Source organism: Aquarana catesbeiana, linkage group LG04 (genome assembly GCF_042186555.1).
Source record: "Aquarana catesbeiana isolate 2022-GZ linkage group LG04, ASM4218655v1, whole genome shotgun sequence".
NCBI classification, from domain to species: Eukaryota; Metazoa; Chordata; class Amphibia; order Anura; family Ranidae; genus Aquarana; species Aquarana catesbeiana.
This window is the reverse complement of record NC_133327.1, coordinates 150,177,352-150,199,284: the sequence shown is the minus strand read 5'-3', so window position 1 is coordinate 150,199,284 and position 21,933 is coordinate 150,177,352. Positions and strand designations below refer to the sequence as shown.

Below are 21,933 nucleotides of genomic sequence, written 5' to 3'. Positions count from 1 at the left end.
AGGACACAGGGGGACACCGTGGGTGGGTGGAGGACACTGGGGGGGCACAGTGGGTGGAGGACATGGGGACATTGTGGGTGGGTGGAGGACACAGGGGGACACTGTGGGTGGGTGGAGGACACAGTGGGTGGGTAGAGGACACTGTGGGGAGACACTGTTGGTGGGTGGAGGACACTGTGGGGGGACACTGTGGGTGGAGGTTTGGAGGACACTGTGGAGGGAGAGGACACGGGAGGACTGGGAGAATATCACGGGCTTCCTGCGGTCCTGTTGGGGCCTGGGCCCCCTACACCACCTGTACTGTCTGCCGCCCACCCCCGCGATGGCGGCCATGGTACCTCCAGACTCCAGCAAAGAAAAACAGCGCTTCACGGTCACACGATGCCTGAATACCTCTCACAGAGCGCTGCTCCCCGCTGGCCCCTCCTCTCTTCCCGTCCATCCCAGGTGATGTCATGTACAAGCACCTGGGGTGGACGGGAGGGAAGGAAGAGCCGGCAAGGAGCAGTGCGCTGTGAGAGGTATTATCACAGACGCGTCCTGATCCCTGCTAGATGCTGCATGTATTGCAGATGCAGAGGCTCTCACGGGCCCCCTAGTGGCATGGGCCCTTGGTCTGTGCTGGAGTGCCCGATGGGTCAGTCCGAGCCTGGTGTTGAGTTATTTTGAGGGGACGGCAAATTTACACTGTTATACAAGCTGTTATACACTACTTTACATTGTAGCAAAGTGTCATTTCTTCAGTGTTGTCACATGAAAAGGTATGATAAAATATTTACAAAAATGGGAGGGATGTACTCACGTTTGTGAGATACTGTATATATATATATATATATATATATATATATATATATATATATATATATATATATACACAGTATCTCACAAAATATATATATATATACCTTTGTCCAGAATGTGGTAATGTTAGGGCAGTCCCACCATATTTGAAGGTTGCCAGTTGCACCAGAGTATCTCTAGCTACAGTTGGAGGAGCACAAACTTTTTTTTTGTATTCTTTATCTGTAGGATTTTTTTTTACATTACATAGCATACAAAATAGAATATAAACCGAAAGAAATTAGAGAAGGCACGTTGTATAGTGATCAGCATTAGACTTCCAATTATAAACAACAAGGAAGTACAGGTTTACATTTTCATAGAAACATAGTGAATGAAGGTAGGTTTGAACTTGAAGTATTCAATTAAAGAAGTAATAGATAGGCGAATTTAAAGTCCGGGGGCCCTCACTCAAGGAAAGTGGGGGTCTGAAATGAGGGGTCAAAAGATGTTGAATGTTCTTTAATATGTAAGTGAAAACCCATCAGGGCGGGAGCTTTCCCAATTATAGTGGTTTTGATTGCGAGAAGGAGTTTTAATTGGCTTAAGTCTTGTAGTTCCTCACCAGCAGGAGGTCTGAGAACATGATGATGATAAATGCAACAATGATTAGCTTTGCAGTAGTTGTAAGTGGAAATAGAGAAAAAAATAGAATCAGGTACTCATGGTTTCTTTAGCTAAATGTGTAGGAAAAAGGTGAACAATGCTGGGTGAGCTGGAGGTCTGAGGGAAGAATGGAGTAATATGTGGCAACAATTAGGCCCTGTACACATCTAGCAATTTGGGATCGCGCTCAGAATCACTGCGATCCCCAATCACGCTGCAGTCACGGCAAACCACATTGCGGGAAACTTGTCGCCAAAATGAAACTCCTGCTCCTTTTTGGGTGACAAAAGAATTGCGGCAAAACCACACCACGTTTAGGTGCCATTAAAAATGAATGTGACCCAAACACATGTGGTGCATTTTTCCACTAGTGAAGTGTGATTTAGGATAATGTTCAGAACTATAGTGATTCTGCCTGCAATCCTAAATCGCAAAGATGTTAACAGGGTTTTGGATTGCTGACAGTAAATTATCAGCAGTTAGAGGTATAGGAAAAAGCTGGAGGAGAGTTCTACAGCATTTGCTGTCACATTAGCTAAAGTCTGAGAGATGAGAGAATAGACTAGTATTTGCAGTGAATGAAAAGCTGTGTGTTAAAGAGAATGAAAGAAGAGCAATTCACAGTTTATTAGAAGCTACAGCCTTAGATTGTAATGTTGCTTCCTTTTCCTTTTATAAGCATCAGTGAGAAGGTCAGAGAGATGACTAAGCAATGGGGCTGTCAATTTAATGAAGGACATAAGTGGGCAAAAAAGGAGAAAAGGGAGCAGAGGAACCGCAGGACATAAATGAAAACCTTACAAACATAATACATATATATATATATATATATATATATATATATATATATATATAGCAAATTTACAGAATGCGTTATTTTTCATAGTTATAGTATATGTGTGTAGTGACTTCCCTATCTTTGATAATCATATACTGTAGTTTGATTTTGTCACAGTTTTCCTACAATAAGTACTTGTCCCCATCAATAACATGACCGTTGAACAAAGTTAGATGTAAAGGAAATGTAGTTAGTTCTAGACACACCTTAATGTCACTGCTGAAATTGTTTATATTTGCCCACTGAGCATTGGTCAGGTGGTAGTTCACCCAGCGCAGCAGAAGCTCTTCAGGGGACAATTTCATCAAATCTTCAAGTGTCTCCCCTTCTTTTAGTAATGCAATGAGAGCTAGTAAAAGACAAAAACTCACATTGTTACACATGATTTACTAAATATTAAACAGCACTTTACTACCCTTATTCAGTAATTCAAGGAGCACCCACAGCAATCAGTCAAAGTTCATACTCTGCACTTTTTATATGAATAAGAACCTTTTTTTTTTCTAATTACCTTCATTTTTCGAGATTTCAATGTCAGCAAACAAACCAGCCTTAATGATCTGCCAGAGCAGACCAAGAACTAAGTGTGGCTTTCCTTCTTGTAAATCATGTGCACCTATATTTACTACGGTACAGCCAATGGCAGAAGCGGAATTCAGTGCCAAATTAATGTTTTCCTGGAGAAATATAACAAAAAGTTATAGTTATAGTTTAAAAAGAAACTATTCTATAGAGGTAATTTAGTAGTATGTTGACCACTTACTGAGATTGTGAATGGTGTAAGTTTAGTCTTGTTAATGGCTCTCTCATCAATAGTGTCTGGCTGAGACAAGTTGATCATTTTACTAAATAAAAACAAAAGTAGAAGAAAGCTTTGCACACAACACTTGTAAGCTGTACATGGAGACTTTATACTATTTCTTATGTATACTCTTCCAAGCACACAGCAAGTGACAGCCAATCATATCCAACGTCTTAGTCACAATTTTGTTAATATTAATCTACAGGGTGATATACAATACAGGAAAAGCCACAACATCCTGTTTCAGCAGTGCTAGAGTAGCTTCCTCTTTGGTACACTGAACAAAGGGAGGTGCTCACTTGGTACCTCCACTATTCAGAAAATGTGTTTTAAATAATATAAGGTGTTCTGTAATTGGATGAGGCATAGAGGAAGGGCCAATGATGTCACAAAACACCCTTGTCCAATCAGAGAACATCTTGTATCCACCGAAAAGTATACAACACATTTTCTGAATAGAGGAGCTGCCAAGAGAGTAACTCCCTGTATTCAGTGTACCAGTTGCTCCAACGCCACCTGAACAGGAAAGCACTTCTTGTATGTGGTTCAGACTACTATTGTGATTTTGAGACTCCCCTGCACTCCTTGATAATTACAGATAACCAAGCTGGCCCAATGTAACTTTTAAAAAATGATTATTCCTGGAGTTCTTTTTTAAGTTTAGAAAAGCCTTCCATGGCCAATATGCAACCCAATTATAAGTACTACAAAACACAAAATGCAGTAATAAAAAGCAATAAGAACAGCTGCTCACTGTGTTTTTTGTTTAAGTGTAAAGCTCTGACACTAAAAAACTAATTATTTATATGGTATTTCACCAATTAAGAAAATTTAAGGCCAGATTCAGACTTTTATGGCAAATTACCACATGTATTTGATTGTGCATTATGTCAAGTGTTAACACCCATACATTTTGACTATACAATGGTCCACAACCCGACCTCTTTCTTCCAGCACCCTATACAGTATGTTCCTTTAAGGCGAATATTGGTATAGTAATGTGAGGAATTTATGCATGGGTTTATGATAAAGCACATCTACAGTGCTGCGAAAAATGATTCATACCCCTTGAAAATTTCCACATTTTGTCATGTTACAACCAAAAACATAAATGTATTTTAAATGTATTGTATTGGGATTTTATGTGATAGACTTGCACAAAGTGACACATAATTGTAAAGTGGAAGGAAAATGATAAATGGTTTTCACATTTTTTATAAATAAAAATCTGAAAATTGTGACGTGCATTTGTATTCAGCCCCCTTTACTCCGATACCCCTAACTAAAATCTAGTGGAACCAATTTCCTTCAGAAGTCACCCAATTAGAAAATAGTTTCCACCTGTGTGTAATTTAATCTCGGAATAAATACAGCTGTTTGTTGAAGCCCTCAGAGGTTTGTTAGAGAACCTTAGTGAATAAACAGCATCATGAAGGCCAAGGAACACACCAGACAGGTCAGGGATAAAGTTGTAGAGAGGTTTAAAGCAGGGTTAGATTATAAAAAAAAATCCCAAGCTTTGAACGTCTCACGCAGCACTGTTCAATCCATCATCTGAAAATGTAAAGAGTATGGCACAACTGCAAACCTACCAAGACATGGCCATCCACCTAAACTGACAGGCTGGGCAAGGAGAGCATTAATCAGAGAAGCAGCCAAGAGGCCCATGGTAACTCTGGAGGAGCTGCAGAGATCCACAGCTCAGGTGGGAAAATCTGTCCACAGGACAACTATTAGTCATACACTCCACAAATCTGGCCTTTATGGAAGAGTGGCAAGAAGAAAAGCCATTGTTGAAAGAAAGCCATAAGAAGTCCTGTTTGCAGTTTGCGAGAAGCCATGTGAGGGACACAGCAAACATGTGGAAGAAGGTGCTTTGGTCAGATAAGACCAAAATTGAACTTTTTGGCCTAAAAGTAAAACGCAATGTGTGGCAGAAAACTAACACTGGACATCACCCTGAACACACAATCCCCACCGTGAAACATGGTGGTGGCATCATCATGTTGTTGGGATGTTCTTCTTCAGCAGGGACATGGAAGCTGGTCAGAGTTGATGGGAAGATGGATGGAGCCAAATACAAGGCAATCTTAGAAGAAAATCTGTTAGTCTGCAAAAGACTTGAGACTGGGGCGGAGGTTCACCTTCCAGCAGGACAATGACCCTAAACATACAGCCAGAGTTACAATGGAATGGTTTAGATTAAAGCATATTCATGTTTTACTATGACCCAGTCAAAGCCCGGATTCAACTGAGAATCTGTGGCAAGACTTGAAAATTGCTGTTCACAGACGCTCTCCATCCAATCTTACAGAGCATGAGGTAATTTGAAAAGAAGAATGGGCAAAATTTTCCCTCTCTATATGTGAAAAGCAGGTAGAGACAAACCCCAAAAGACTTGCAGCTGTAATTGCAGCAAAAGGTGGATCTACAAAGTATTGACTCAGGGGGGCTGAATACAAATGAATGCCGCACTTTTCACACATTTATTTGTAAAAAAATTTTAAAAACATTTATAATTTTCCTTCCACTTCACAATTATGTGCCACTTTGTGTTGGTCTATCACATAAAATCCCAATAAAATACATTTATGTTTTTGGTTGTAACATGACAAAATGAGGAAAATTTCAAGGGGTATGAATACTTTTTTAAGGCACTGTATATATCGAACTTTCAGTAAATATTCAGCTGTGAATAACTTGTTTGAAGTTCAATAAAAATGCTTAAAAGGGTAACTCCACTTTTGTGGGGAAAAAAAAATAGCAAATAAAGAAAAAATAATATAGTGTATACAATCGCAACACAAGTCATATTGTAATTGAATGTTATTAAACATTATCTTTCCTTTTCAATCTGCAGCTCTGTAATTTTCTGAAAATGCAATGCAATATGGCTACCTGGAGTTGTTCTGTACACAGAATGTGTACAGAAAGCCCCCCAGAAACATCATTTCCTGCTTGTCTGATTGCTTCACTGATTTTCCTAGATGTCTACACTAAGATACAAGTCAGATTTTAGGCATCCCCCTGCAACAAAAATGTCACTTTTGGTGAGATACCCCCAAAAGGAAATCCCCACTAAAGGATGCAGGCCCAGCAGATTTCCTCATTAGTGGCCTGCAGGAGCCACAGCTGATCGATAATTATGAAACCACTCCCATTAGATTCACTTTCCCACATGGGCACAGACAAACACACAGGGATTTCTTCAGAATAACAAAAGGTAGGGATCTGCAACAACGTTCGATAAAATCCCTGCAATGTACATAGATCACCCAGGAGGAATGTCTTTTTCTCAACAAAAGTGGAGTTGCTTTAAATTAGGCTTGGCTAATTTGTGTGCTGATCATCTTTCCTATAGTAGTTGTTCCTAGTTAATTGAAAAATAATGACCTCTAGGTTATAACAGGCCAAAATCTTATGTGGATCATTACAATAGTAGGTAGAAGTGAGCAGTTCCAATGAAAATTGCTTATTACTGAATTTTGTGTTTATTTTGAGTCATACAAAACAATACAAATTCACTATGGTGCAGTCATGTGGCATTCTAAATGCACCTGGAGTGAAAACATTTGCAACAAATTATTTGGACTGATTAAAAAAAAATGTAAACTGTAGCCTTAAAAACATTCAGCCAGGAGAATTAATGAACATTCAATCAATATAGAAAATAGCCTAACACAATAGGCTATGAACATTGGACCAGAAGAGGAAATAATGATGGGGACCTCTGCACTGTAAGATAAGTGTATGAAGATTCCTATGTTGACCACTGACAGCTTAGGGCTACAATCACACTGACGATTTAGTCTGGTGTGAATAGTAGCGGCAGGAATCTCCTGATTCCTGCTGCGACTGTGAGTGGCTAGGTGTGGTGGCTGGACTCATTCACTATAATGTCAGGTTGCACACAAAGTGCGTCCAGCAGTCTGCACCACAGGTAGTCGTTTGCAGTGCAGAGAGTCGCGAATAACCGCCGCTATGAGTGATCTATCATTATAGTGAACGGGGCCGCACCTAGCCGCTCACAGCAGGAGTCAGAAGATTCCTACCTCTACAATTCGCACCAGCCTAAATCGTTGGTGTGAATGTAGCCTAATGAAGCCGGCTATAAAAAAACAGAAAGTTAAAGTCAGCTTTCCACAAGCAAGAAGGCAGTCCCAGTGATTCGAAGACCAGCGAAGAACTGGCCCGGGTGATGACAGCCGGGTGATGACAGCCTTGCTTGGATCGCTGGGCTAATAAGTGTCTGTATATTAAAAATGTCAGCAGCTATAGTATTTGTAGCTGCTGACTTTTAATTTTTTATAGCTGACCAGAGCATCTCTTTAAAGTGATTGTAAAGTCAGAAGGCTTTTTATCTTAATGCATTCTTTGCATTAAGATGAAAAGCCTTCTGTGTGCAGCAGCCCCCTCAGCCCCCCTAATACTTATCTGAGCCCCCTCTCTATCCAGCGATGTTGCATGAGACACTCAGCTGGACATGGGTCCCCTCCTTATTGGCTAAGACAGCAGTGCGGCGCCATTGGCTCCCGCGGCTGTCAATCAAAGTCAGCCAGTCAATCAGGAAAGAAAGGGGGTGCCCCGTGTCTGAATGGACTCAGGGAGCTGTGACTCGGCTCAGGTACCCCACAGCCAGCTGCTTGTGTGGGGGCACTCAACAGGAGTGAGGGGTCAGGAGCACCGAAGAGGGACCTGAGAAGAGGATGATCAGGGCTGCTCTGTGCAAAACCAACTGCACAGAGGAGGTAAGCATAACATGTTTATATAAGACTTTACAATCACTTAAAGTCTATTTTTCTCTTAGGATCAAATGTTAGGGAAAGTTACATTCGCCTAGAGCAAGTATGGAAATAGAAACTTTTTTTTTTTAAATAAATAGACTTATAAGTTAGTATCTCAGGGCATTAAAAGCTCTGGCTCGTGTGTCAATAGATATGTCTGTGTTTCTTCAGTGGTTTAAAAAAGGATATTGAGGCTTTAAAATGTCATTGTGTTGAATGAAGAATAAAAAAAAAACAATGCAATATTATGTAGAGATACTTTTAGAGCATAAAATTAAATTTTCAAAGAAATTCTGTGTATTTCAAACAATATTATATTCATGGTTCTTTGGATATGTTGGATATCTAAGTAATTGATTAAAAAGAACTGGGCACCTTAACAAGTCATAAAAAATGTATGTCCATCTTCTGTTTCCTATTAAGATAACAAAACAATACAGGCGGCTAATCCATGTGGAAAAGAAAAGATTAATTTTTGTACTGTAAAAAGGATGGCAAAGTATAGCGCTGTGATGTGAGAGCCTAATCTGAACAGGTTAATATTCAGATATATTGTGTTGTGTACATGGAACACATAAGTGGTGCAAGATAGAAACAATAGTAGTAGCAACATTAGAAGCACTTACCACAGTAAAATGCCATCCCTGAGAGATGTAAACAGGCTGTTGTTGGAGGGATTCATGGGCAGAAGATGTTGACAGTCTGGATCATCTTTTAGCACTTTATTTAGCCAATTTACAAAAGCCACTTTCTCTTCATCTGAAAAAAGCACAGTTGTCTGCTGAAGATACTGGTTTGTTCTTTCGATAACACCAAGCCAGACCAAGAACTTTAACGTATCAATTACCAGCCCATACAATGAAATGAACACTAATTGATACTGTGTGTTACCTGAATATGAATGCTGTGTTCCCTGGCTGGAAATGGAAGAGGTTCCTCCTAGGGCTGTTATACCTTGCTTCCTAGTAATTGATCTTCGGAATGTTCGGCTCACGTCTTTACTTTTCAGTTCCTGTGCTAACTGCAAAATAGAGCAAACATATGAAGTGAATTTGTTCTTAAATTATATGCAGTCTTAGGCAAAGCCAATCAGTGGAATATCAGGCATGCCAATGACATTTTCTTCACAATTCCCCAGGGAGTGTACATATATCTGCTGGGAGGGGGGAATGTTGCTGATTCCTTCTGCAGTTTGATGCCACCCACAGACATGGGGTAATTTCTGTGCAACCTATGCTAAAATGAACATATTATGTACCAGAGAAGCTGGTTAAAAACTTGGTCCTCAACTGCAGTGTGGTGACTTCTTCCCAAGGAGTCGATAGCTAAGATCTCAATTTACAGAATACCAGTTTGGCCTAAAGACCCTCTGTCTGTGACTACCGTAAGTACTTTTTGTCTCTTTTTTTAGGTCTGCCATGTCGATGGGTGTCCTGTGCCCTAACCCTCTTTGTTAGGAGTTTGAAGAAGAGCTAATAAACTCCATGTTTGCTCTGAAAAGCGAATGCGTATATATCTACACACATCACCCAACTACTGCCAAGGACCCTGAAGTCAGAAGACTAATGCACCCTGCTTCTAAGGTTCCTCTCATGTCTTTGTGGGTCAGAAGGTGCTACATTTTTGGCACCCAACGTGGGGCTTGATGTGATTTTTGTAGCTGTTGCCCCTAGCTTTGGATTGCAATTGTACAGAGAATAATTTTCAGCCCTATGGCAATGTGTTAGAACACCTTTAGAACCCTCAGAGACTGCACAGCATCATCATCGTGTGCATTGTGGGGAAGAATCTATATTTTTATGTTGGGAGAGCATTGCCTTGCTTAGTCACTTTTTCCAGTGCAGTTGGGGTTAAAACTGGACTCCAGAAGGTGCAATGCTTATGAGAAACTTAGTTCCAGAAGCTGCCTGACCATTCGATAGAGTATGAGGAGTTGTCCCGCTGCTGCTGTGAAAAGGAGAGCTATAGGCCAAGTAAATAAACATTGCTTGCCATGCTGCAAGATACTGTAGATATACTTGCATAAGAGAAGAGAGAAAGATGATGCCAGGATTCACCTTATACCCCATTCCCTCCATAGTATATACTGAGTGGAAAGCCTAAGCGCCGGGAACAACCATCAGTCCAGCTGTCCACAGAGAGATAATTACCAACAACGGAATGTGACAACAACCCCGGAAACAGCTTGGAGCTATAAACCATGAGTGAATATGAGGCCATCAAGCTTGCTTGCCACAAGTTCTCAGGACTTGCAACTTCTGTCTGTCCATGAAGCAGTCTTGGAGGTGACACCACCAATCTTACTACCTTGGGCGTTGAGGGTGAACTGGGCCATACTGTTCCTGTTCTGACTAAGAGCCACCTCAACTACTGTTACAGAGAACACCCCTATAACCATCTGTCATCAGCAAGTCAAGCCCCTCACAGACTTCTTATGGTTGCAGTAGAGGCCTGCTACGCCATATGCCTGCTGCAGGGAAGAGTGAGAGTCACACCGTTCTTGAAAAGAGAGCATCTGAGGCTGGTAAGCCTGTTGCAATGGAGGGAACAGAGGGCAACACTAAGGACCATTGCCATTAGAATTAGCTCAGGTTTGATCCCTGCAGGGAAGTTGTCCTTAGAGACAGATTTGGATATCCCCTCGGACAAGGTTTCAGAGACTGTCTGTATCAGTATCAGAGACTGATTCTGTTTCATTTGGAGGAGATTTGTCCAATAATCAGGAAAAGGACCAGGGGGGCGAGGATTATCTTACTATAAGTGCTCCCTACCCTGAAGTAATGCAAACCTGACCATTTCCAACTACTTCTAATGATCAGCCTTTAACCTTTGTCATCTGCTGATCATTACTCAGAACTGTAGCTCAGGCCTCTGCAACACACACCTGATCTAATCATAGAAGTGCATAAATAGTCTGCTGAACATGCAGCCTCGTAAACTACTAAACATGCAGCCTGTGCCTGAACCAGATGTTAGTATGCCCATGCCCTCTATTCAGATCTGTCTGGCTCTGACTTCTTTCTGACTGTTCATGCCTTGGATTATTCCTGTGAACTGTTTGGACAGTATCTTGTCTGCACTTATCCTGGTCATCAGTCTGTTATCATTGCTATTTTCCATCACTCATCATTTTACAAGTCTGGAACCTGGACTCTATTTGTCTGTGCCTGCTCTGACCATCAGTTTACTGAACTAGCTATGCTATTTTCTCTTACCATCTGTCTGAAGACTTTAGCTTTCATCATGCATGTTAATTGACTGTGGCCCCAGTGACACAGTGGGTCTACCAAACCCCATGACACAACTAGATTTTGCCTTTTTTAAGTGAATTCTTAGGCTGGGTTCACACATATGAGGCCACGGTTTCACTCCTGGGGTTGGTGCGTCCCTGGTCACCAGTTCAGGTGCACATCAGGTAAAAATTTTTGCCTGAATTCGCATCTGAATCATACTCAAAGATGCACAGGACCCTTTTTTGAATGCTGACTGTGGCCGTCCCAAACCTGTATGAACTGGCTTCATTGAGAGCCTGTCACACTTGCCTGTCATACAAATTGGATGCGAGGAAACCCACATCCAATTAGCGTATATGTGAACCTCGCCTTAAAGTAGTGCTTGCAATTGTTTTGTAAGAAGGGAAAGGAGGATGTAATGCCTGGACATGTCTGATTAATTTTAATAATCAGTCAGCCAAGCAACAACAAACAACCACACATTACTTGACTTTGAAAACACATCAGTGGAGTAGTAAAACATAGTAAAATGGTGTAATTTGGTTCAACTTGTTCTTGCACAACCAAACAGTGAAATAGTTTTGTGAGCACAATTTTACAAACTCTACATGTTGTGTCAGCTCATTCAAGTTATATACAAATAACAAACTGTAATTAAATACATAAGAGATAATGGTTAGATGTAATAGGCATAGTGTACTTGACAAAGGTGCCAATGCCGTATATATTTGGAAGATGGATGAACACTGGAGCCACATTTGCAGTGACTGCACCCACTTTTGGCACAAGTATGCCAGCAGTAAAACTGAAGTCTTGTTAATGTGGATTAAAAATAATAAAATAATCATCAACCAACAATCAAAACTTATCAGTCACACATATTCCCATATACTCATGTTTTCAGCAATAAGAGTATACGTGGCACAAACTATTTAATGCTTTTGTTTTAACTCAGCATAATATGGTCTGCTACTTTTCAGGGGGCTGTCACAGAGTGGGGTGATTAGGTATTGAGGCCAGAGAAACAAGGTTTCTGGGTGACAGAGGCCAATGTGGACAAAAGCCATGGGCAATTGGCGATGGAAGGCAAAGGTTGACAAAACAGTGTTTGAGGCGGCAGTAGAGAAGGGAAATGCTGGTGTTGTAAGGGACATAAGGGAAACAGGAAACATCTAAGCATAAACAAAAAGCAAAAGGGGAACCAGTATGAGCTCTGCGCGCAAATATTAGTAAGACAGACTGAGAATGATATCAAACAAGTCTGTATAAATTAAGGGCTACTGCTATCACCTGCAGAGTGTGGGTGTGTTCCTCTGAATTCAAGTAACATATATCAAAAAGGCAAGAAAAAGAGGAATTCTTTAGTGAGGAACATGCAGTAGACAGTTTTATGAATGTAAATTATTTATTAGGATAATCACAATAATCACCAGTCCAAAAAATGTACTGTGAAGACAGGTACCATCACCAATTAAAAAGACAATATTGTCAAAGACATGCGCAGATGGCCACCTCACTCAGCCACAGATTCAACCCAAGCATATGAACTTCATTCATAAATGATGCATAATAGGTAACAGCAAAAAGATTTAGATACGCCAGTATGCAAAAAAGTCCTTAGTAATCAAAGGAAGGCAGCTGGTTAGGGCATGTAGACTGAGCTTGGGCAATATAAAAGTAAAGAAACCGGCCTGGTTGTAAAGGTAGATGCCTGCTGAGATCAGGAGAAGAGGAGAAGATGCTGGGGATGTAGGGGGTCTGTAGTAATAAACCACCGGATCGTGGGACCCCAGACTGGGGAACAGCATTAATGGTGAATATACACGCCTGTATGATGAATGTCTCTCTAGCTAGCTTATCGCTAGAGATGTGAGAGGCAACTTGCACCTAACCCGAAGATACACAAAGTGACTGATTCAGTAGAGTGGATGCAGTAGACAGACTCAGGATGTATTAATACAGTGGCAATCCTGTAGCTGGGATACATAAAGGTTAAATCTCACCCGGTGTCAGCTGCTATCCTCTTCAGGGATGGAGGGTGATGATAACTTTCACCATCTCACACGTGTAGATTGCGGGTTACTGGGTCTTCCGCAGGGTCAATTAGGGTGCAGAGCCGTTGACGATCCCATGGGAATCAGAATAGTAATTGTCCTGATGGGGTGTCAGGTATACAGGCAATGATATGCTTCCTCTTTTCTTCCGTTACTCCGAATATGTGCAGGTAAGCGTGGTAATGCAGGCCGGAGGTTTGGAGAGGCAGCATTTATGAATGAAGTTCATATGCTTGGGTTGAATCTGTGGCTGAGTGAGGTGGCCATCTGCGCATGTCTTTGACAATATTGTCTTTTTAATTGGTGATGGTACCTGTCTTCACAGTACATTTTTTGGACTGGTGATTATTGTGATTATCCTAATAAATAATTTACATTCATAAAACTGTCTACTGCATGTTCCTCACTAAAGAATTCCTCTTTTTCTTGCCTTTTTGAAACATCTAAGCATAGCTTACTAATGTGTGATGAGGGCTGAAGGAGACAGCAGTAAGATTAGAGCACAAGCAAGCTGGAGGAGAGTGGGAAAAAAACTATGAGATGGAGCCAAAGCAAATAAGTCTGTGTAATTGGTTCTAGACGCGATAAAATAAACATCTACAGTATGGCATTGGGGTTGGATGAAATAAGGGGAGATTTGTATAGCCAGAGGACAGAAGGGAAAGATTTGTGTGATGTAGGCCAGAGGTAAGAATAGAAATAGGGTCAGGTGAGAGTAGGGGAAGATCTGTATTCCTGTAAGATGGCAAACTTTATATTAGCAAGCCTACTAAATTGCAATAAGGAAAATTAACCGACTCTCATGGTTTGGCGTGTAAATTGCCATCATCCCTCACAAATTCAAGAAGAAGAACCTCAAAATGGGATTTTTAAGGCAAATTTGACAAAAAATTATATATGAAAAAAGTTAATAAAAAATATACAATTTTATTATTGCACAAAAATTCATAAAATTCCTATGGAAAAAACACAAGAAAAACATATATACATGTATTTGAATAATATTATACAATGATTGACAGAAGTGGCAAAATCCTACTTTTCCACTACATATCATCTTTTGTCATCTGTTTTGATGGTTTCATGATTGTAGTAGGATTTTGCCACTTCTGTCAATCATTGTATAATATTATTCAAATACATGTATATATGTTTTTCCTGTGGTTTTTCCATAAGAATTTTATGAATTTTTGTGCAATAATAAAATCATATATTTTTTATTAACTTTTTTCATATATAATTTTTTGTCAAATTGCCTTAAAAATCCAATTTTGAGGTTCTTCTTCTTGACTAAATTGCAATAATAGAAGAAATATATTTTTGTTTCACATAGATTGTGTAATATATTTGGTTATTTTTAATAAGTTTGTATTGTATTTTTTAAATGTGTAACTGTGTGCAGTAGAAATGTACAAAGTATACTCACAGCTACAAACTCCTCAAAGTCAATTTTCCCATCCTTGTTGCGGTCAGCTGCTGCGAATATCTTCTCTATAATCTCTCTTACCCGGTAACCTGGCAGTGGGAGGTTGGCTTCTTTGAACAACTGTTGAAGCTCATAGTCATTAACAAATCCACTGTTGTCAGTATCTGCAGCAAAAAAGACAGGTTTTACTTAATAATGGCACATTGCAAATTCTGTTCTATTAGTCCCTAAGGGTATTAGGCAACAACGGGTGAATGTTTCAACTCCCCCTAACTTAATTGTAGCAAAAGTACACTAGATTTTTTTTTAAATGTATGTATAGACATTTTTTTTCCGTTTTGGATAGGGTAGGGAATAGTTAAAACTCCTCAGAGTTTTTTTTTTTCCTGTGTCCTGTTGAGTAGATTTCCCTTTACTTCTTGAACTTAAAATGTAACAGGAAGTGAGGAGGACATTTCTACAAATGACAGTTGTTAACAGGACAAGTAGCCTTGTTATAATGACAACTTTAAAATGTTTGGTTTTCCCTTACTATATGTCTCGGCAGTGACAGTGGTCACCAGGACAAATAAAGAAGGAAAATCTCCCCACAAGAATCTCATCAGTAAAAATAAAAAGTAGGAACCCTACTTAAACAGAGTTGTCAAATTTAGTGTTGCAGATAGGCCGTAATCAGGTACACTGATTTGTTATTGTTTCTGCTTTTGTTCGGGTAAGTTCAAAATATTGTTTGCTTTTGCCTGTTGATTGGGAGTGTGCTCAGCCCTCTAGAGCAAGGGTCTCCAAACTTTCTAAACAAAGGGCCAGTTTACTGTCTTCTGGTTTTAGGGGGGCCAGACTGTGGCGAGTTGGTGTAGAAAATGCCTTGGCAAAAGTGCCCCATCATTGGTTTTAATGGGAGGAATAGTGCCCCATTGTTGATATCAATGACAATCGTGCCCCACTGGTGTCAGTAGGGGCAATGCTCCACCACTGATGTCAGTTGGTGGAATAGTGCCCCAAGGTACAGATAAAGGCAAGTAAAGGGCCACATCTGGCCCCTGGGCCACAGTTTGGAGACCACTGCTTTAGAGCAAGAAAAAACAATAATACTAAGTTATGAATATTTCTTTCTTCCTGACAAATCATTAGGAGATTTACCAGTGGCGCCTACTGGGGAAAGATATAAATATTTGTTTTTTTCTTTGAAAAGGGTCCTCCTGAACTTTTGCCAGGAGAGAAGGCAGTTTTGGAAGTTTTTGCCTCCCAGGCCTGATGCCCGGAGAGGGTCTGTGCTAAAAGAGGAGCCTAAACCTAAGGCCTAGAGAATTTATGCTGCTTTGATGGAGGGTACATCTAAACAGAGTGGAGCAGAAAGAAGGCTGCCAGAGGACATTGCTCATTCTAGGTGGTACTTGTGCTATCTAATTATGTTTAACAGTGTACTAATACAGGTTGCCCGTCTTTCCTTAAATGCCCAATGCCTGTATTGACTGTTGTTAGTAGAGAAGTCTGGAGTTATGTTTGCTACATTTTGGGTATCCTGTGCTTCTTTCCTAGGTCTATTGTGCTAAATATATTTTCTTAAAGATACTAGTGACTGGTGCCCAATTCATTTCACCCCACAAAGTGTCAAGGATTCTGCCCTGAAATTTAAAATGCTATATCACCGAGCCATCTGGGGGTTCTTCTTATCTGCCCTTGGGTAAGGGGGTGCTACAAAAAATATCAGGAGTTTTAATAATTCCTTATTCTATCCAAAAGGAAAACAATTATTTGGCTTACATCTTTCAGAGAGATTTTGTTACATTGCTGCACAGCAAACAAGATGTAATATACAGAATAAATATTACTTATTGCTTGTCTTCTTTAAGTTAAAATGTGACGTAAATAACAATGACAAAGGACAAATTATGACCTTTACCACAAAGAAAGCTCACAAAAGGAATTATGGTATGAAACTTGTTGAATGAAAATATTCTTTACTGATTTGCAGTTAGTATAGTAAATTCTGTAAATGCCATCCTCATAGTGTTTTTTTGAGTTTTTAAAAAAAAAAAACTAATTTACTCCATAAAAGTAATACACAAATAGAAGTGTAGTGTAATGTTTCACTGGTTGCTCTATGGCTACTCACAAATATGTAACTCTTTAGAATCTTTTCACATTGCATTATATATTTTAAATCTTATCTTGTGTTAGTTATATAGTTGCTATTTACTAAAGTACGCACAAAGTGCAATGCATAGCATGATTGCTTCTTCCTTATAAGGAATTGTTTATTTATAGATAAAGATAAACTAGCTTCCAGCATATTTCTGATTTGTCTAGCTTCAATACAATTGCCTACTAAAATACTTTTCCTGCTAAGTTCACTGAGGAAAGGTATGGCTGATTTAGCCTACCTCACCTGCTGGAGATAAAATGCTAAATACAAATGTGCTTCTGCCCTGCTGGTTATACCCTGATGTTGATGTTTTTTTTTAATCTAGGGTGGGATCTACATTTACCAAAGAATTCAACAAAATTTTTTTTAATGATGACCACCTCCGAAAAAAAAAAAAAAAACGAATTTCTCTGGGTATAAATTGGGGACCACTATAAGGCAAATAAGGATATTCTATAGCAGTCAAACATGTAGATAAATTCAAAAGCTTTTGACAAGTCGGAAAGATCATGCATGGTCATCTTTGCAACTACAGGGGGTCCCCGGGTTACAAACAAGTTAGGGACTGTAGGTTTGTTCTTAAGTTGAATCTGTTTGTAAGTCGGAACTGGTAAATTTTTTAAGTGTAGCTCCAGCCAAAAAAACTATTTTTAAGCTTTTTGGATAGCATAGGGAAGGCTTATCACCCCTGTAACATTTGTTTTGCTGTCTGTGCCCCTGTTCAGAAGATTTCACTTCACTTTCTGTCCCAATGACAATTGGATTTTGAAAATTTTGGGTTGTTGTGGAAACAAGCCTTGGTGATAAAGCATCAGTGGAGACACCTTTTCCCCATAACAGCTCTTACAGGAGAGAATTTCTCTTCCTAGGGGTAGATTTCCTCTCACTTCCTGTTGTCTCCCTCCGTTTGTAAGTAGGAGTCGTTTGTAAGTCGGATGTTTGTAACTAGGGGACCCCCTGTATTGCAACAAAAATTGCATCATAAGGCAACAACAGCACAGTTGTTTTATTCCTGAAACAACAAGACCATTTCCTTACATGATGTGCTCAAAGAAAGGTGTGACAGATCTGTGCTTCCTCCGACCCAGGTCCCTCTCCCAATGTTGAAGTGCAATAGTAGGGTAATCATCCAAATAAGTGTTTAATACCATGCTGTAACATTAGAATATAAGGCCCTTGGTGTGGTCAGTTGACGAAATTATATTAAAAACTATGGTTGGTTATAAAAAATCCAGTTAACGCTGTTGCCTTGGGCTCTGACTGCGTGCTGCAGTTGGATGTGTATTGAGACAATTATAATTTCTCCTGTAGAACTAGGAAAGGGAGCAAAATCCATTCTTGGAAAATATGAACTAAATGGGTCGCCCCAAATTCCTTCCATCTAGCACCCTGTTGTAGTTTGGCCAACTCCATATAGGAATGATTACACCATATAGGACTATGGGTAGTGAACCCCTTCACACACTGCAATTGTTTGGAGATTGTAAAAGGGAAAGTGTTTGTGAGGTTTGGTAAAAAACCCTGACTTTGAGGCTTTCCGGGACAGAATCTACTCTGATAAACTTTACCATAATACAGGTGGTTTGACAGATCTGTAGACACAGGAAAATCTTATGTATTCTGACAACATTTAGGTTGGGAAGCTCCACTCACAGAAAATGACAGAGAGGCCAAAGGATGTATCTTTTTCCTCCCAGAGAGAGGAGGAGAAACACATTAGAGATAGACTGAGCAGTAAATGTATTCATTTGATCAGAGATCCCTCAAATAGGGGTTCTTCTGGTATATGTCAACAAAAAATTTATATGTAGATTTGGGGCACAATATAAAATTGGTCTGCATACACACATTAAACTATCTGGAAATTATGATGAAACCAGATGTTTCTATTATGGAATCTGATCATTTATAGTCATGCAACAAAGCCAAGACTGAAAAGCTTTGGGAAAAGTCCATGACCCTGAGAGACCAGATTCTCATAATAATCTAATGCCCTTATGTCGGTGTTCCCTTCAAGGTTCCAGACAATTTCACCTATCCAGTACCCTGAACGAAATAGGCACATTCCATCAAGGAATACTGTTTTCTAAACAATGACTCCAGACAGTTTTTTTGTGGAAAATTGAGAAATCCTATGAATTGTGTCGTCTAACTGTAAGGTCTGTAGTCCAGTTTTCTAGAAGTGCTCAGGCTATGCCCTTTCTAGGTTCTTCTTTGGGAGCCTTGTAGATGATGTTTCCAAAAGCATGGGAAGGTTATCTTACTGTATATCTTATCAATAAAGGCTATCTGTCCCCAAAAGACTGATGGGAGTACGTAAGCAGGGGTGATAACCACTAGAACACTATGGGGGAGATTTACTAAAACTGGTCCACACAGAATCTGGTGCAGCTGTGCATAGTAACCGATCAGTGTCTAACTTCAGCTTGTTCAATTAGGCAATATTTGACAATAAAATCTGCAGAGCTGCACCAGATTCTGTGTGCACTAGTTTTAGTAAAGCTCCCCCTATGTCTCCTTCTTGTTGGTTCCGCACCACACAATCTGTTGGCCAGAAGGAGAGCATCACAGATTAGTTGGTTACATCCTCAAAATCCCAGCATGTTAGACAATAGATTCAAGAGCACAGGGCCACCAATTTTGGACCGGGTTACAAAAATGTAGTTAGCCACCAACTTTCTAACGTCTAATCTAAATCTAAAGAAACTCACTCTCACCAACTTACCTGCATTTCTTGGCCACAGCCTGACACAATGTTGTCAGCCAGTGGCTAAAATATTATTTGCACTGACTGCATTTTGCAGTTGATTCCTACAAACCTCTATGGAGCTATGTCCCAAATGAAACAAATATCCCGATTTGCCATCCTTTGCATTATAAAATAAAAATAACAAATTCCTGGTTCCTGTCATCAGCACTGGAAACTCCCTGTGTACTCTGCTCCTCAATGATCACTCCCCCTACCAGTTCTCCTTAGATGAAGGGTATCTCCCGCTTCATTTCAGCTGTAGTGCACACTTTCACCTTTACACCTTTATAGATTGAAAATTTAAAATTTGGCCAATCATTGTAATACTGTGATTGCTCTACTCACACAGCCAAAGTTATTGAGCAGTGTGCTCACATGACCATATTACCGCAGCGTATATGTTGCTTTTCTGATGTTCATAATAAGGTATTATTTGTGCATAAACAAACACTCATGTAATCTACCTGGCACCATATCACAGGTATGTGACTACAAGTATTATAAACACCAGGTCAGCTACATAACTAAGAACACACTACCTGCTTCCTGTCAGCTGTTCTGGAGGCTTCCCGCACACATTCAGTTTCACTTTCACATTCACACCCTCATGGCTCCTATAGACCTTTTACCTGTTTTTCTCTTCAGTGCTGTACTCAACTGAATCGGACAGTCATGGATTTTCTAAAGTTGTCCTGTGTAGAAAGATGCAGGCTACTAAGAAATGGTGAAGAGGTGACAATACAAAAAAGGAATCATAGACTGTCTATCTTTTCCCCTGTGCTTATGAACAAGGCTGCTACATCACCTCCTGTCAATAGAGGGGGATCATCCTTCCTGTTAAAGAGCATGGGATCTTGGAACCTGTAGTCCTGTGGTTAGCACTCACTTGAGTCCTAGGATTTATTCAGAACTACAAATCCCAGCGTGCTGAATCAATGGAGGATTCTGGAAAAGTCTTTAAACTGACTGGAACTGGCAAGCTCAATCTCTTGGCTCAGGGACATCCTGGGGGTCAGGTAGACACTGCTGCTCTGCACACAGCTGCACAGAGCTTCAGCGACCCAGCCAGATAACCAGTGACAGACCCTTTATTCATTGGTTATTTCACTAGAGGTCCCACAACATTGCACATCCTCCCACCAAGAGCTTCCCGTGGCTTTCAACAATGCGAGGAACCAGAGACTCTCACTGCTTCTCATCACCGCTACCTACTGTTCTCATTAGAATATCAGCAGCTCTTTGGGCAACCACTGCCTTATCTTGCTATGAAGCCGAATCCTGCTCAACTCCTGTCACAGCACCATAGACCTTTTTCCAGTCAGGATTTGTGAGAGAGTAGCTGCCCAGTATTTGCTCTGTTCTGTTTGCATACACTGCTAACCGACATACAGTATCTCGCAAAAGTGAGTACACCCCTCACATTTTTGTAAATATTTTATATCTTTTCATGTGACAACACTGAAGAAATGACACTTTGCTACAATGTAAAGTAGTGAGTGTACAGCTTGTATAACAGTGTATATGTGCCGTCCCCGCTGGCAAAAAAAAAGTTAGTACACCCCTAAGTGAAAATGTCCGAATTGGGCCCAAAGTGTCAATATTTTGTATGACCACCATTATTTTCCAGCACTGCCTTAACTCTCTTGGGCATGGAGTTCACCAGAGCTTCACAGGTTGCCACTGGAGTCCTCTTCCACTCCTCCATGAAGACATCACGGAGCTGGTGGATGTTAGAGACCTTGTGTTTGAGGATGCCCCACAGATGCTCAATAGGGTTTAGGTCTGGAGACATGCTTGGCCAGTTCATCACCTTTACCCTCAGGAGGGAACTCGGCATACAGTGGGGCACATAGTAGGGCATGGGGCACACAGTAGAACACATCATGGGGTACACCACAAGAGCACATCATGGGGCACACAGTAGGGCATATCACGGGGCACACAGTAGATCATGGGACACATCACAGGGCACATCATGGGGCACAGAGCAGGGCATGGGGCAGACATCAGGACATGGTGGCACAGAGCAGGGCATGGGGCAGACAGCAGGGCATGGGCCACAGAGCAGGGCATGGGGCAAAGAGCAGGGCATGGGGGCAGACAGCAGGGCATGGGGCAGACATCAAGGCATGGGGGCACAGAGCAGGGCATGGGGCAGACAGCAGGGCATGGGGGCACAGAGCAGGTAATGGGGGCACACATCAGAGCATGGGGCACAGAGCAGGGCATAGGGGCACAGCCTAGGGCATTGGGGCAGACAGCAGGGCATGGGGGCACAGAGCAGGGCATGGAGCAGACATCAAGAGATGGGGGCACAGAGCAGGGCATGGGGGCACACATCAGAGCATCGGGGCAAAGAGCAGGGCATGGGGTCAAAAAGCAGGGCATAGGGACACAGAACAGGGCATGGGGGCAGACAGCAGGGCAGGGCATGGTCAGACATCAGGGCATGGGG

General features: G+C 40.9%; 1 protein-coding gene across 2 annotated transcripts in view; it reads right to left on the bottom strand.

The window, feature by feature from the left end:
* PLS1 (plastin 1) overlaps nucleotides 1-21,933 on the bottom strand; it is a 227,386-nt gene that overhangs the window by 52,339 nt on the left and 153,114 nt on the right. For both annotated transcript variants that reach the window (XM_073625875.1, XM_073625874.1), the window contains exons 3-8: nucleotides 14,584-14,747; nucleotides 8,762-8,891; nucleotides 8,497-8,629; nucleotides 3,048-3,129; nucleotides 2,796-2,961; nucleotides 2,491-2,633 (exon numbers count right to left, since the gene is read on the bottom strand). In XM_073625875.1, the coding sequence (XP_073481976.1) occupies nucleotides 2,491-2,633; nucleotides 2,796-2,961; nucleotides 3,048-3,129; nucleotides 8,497-8,629; nucleotides 8,762-8,891; nucleotides 14,584-14,747 (818 nt within the window). The remainder of the gene's footprint in view (nucleotides 1-2,490; nucleotides 2,634-2,795; nucleotides 2,962-3,047; nucleotides 3,130-8,496; nucleotides 8,630-8,761; nucleotides 8,892-14,583; nucleotides 14,748-21,933) is intronic.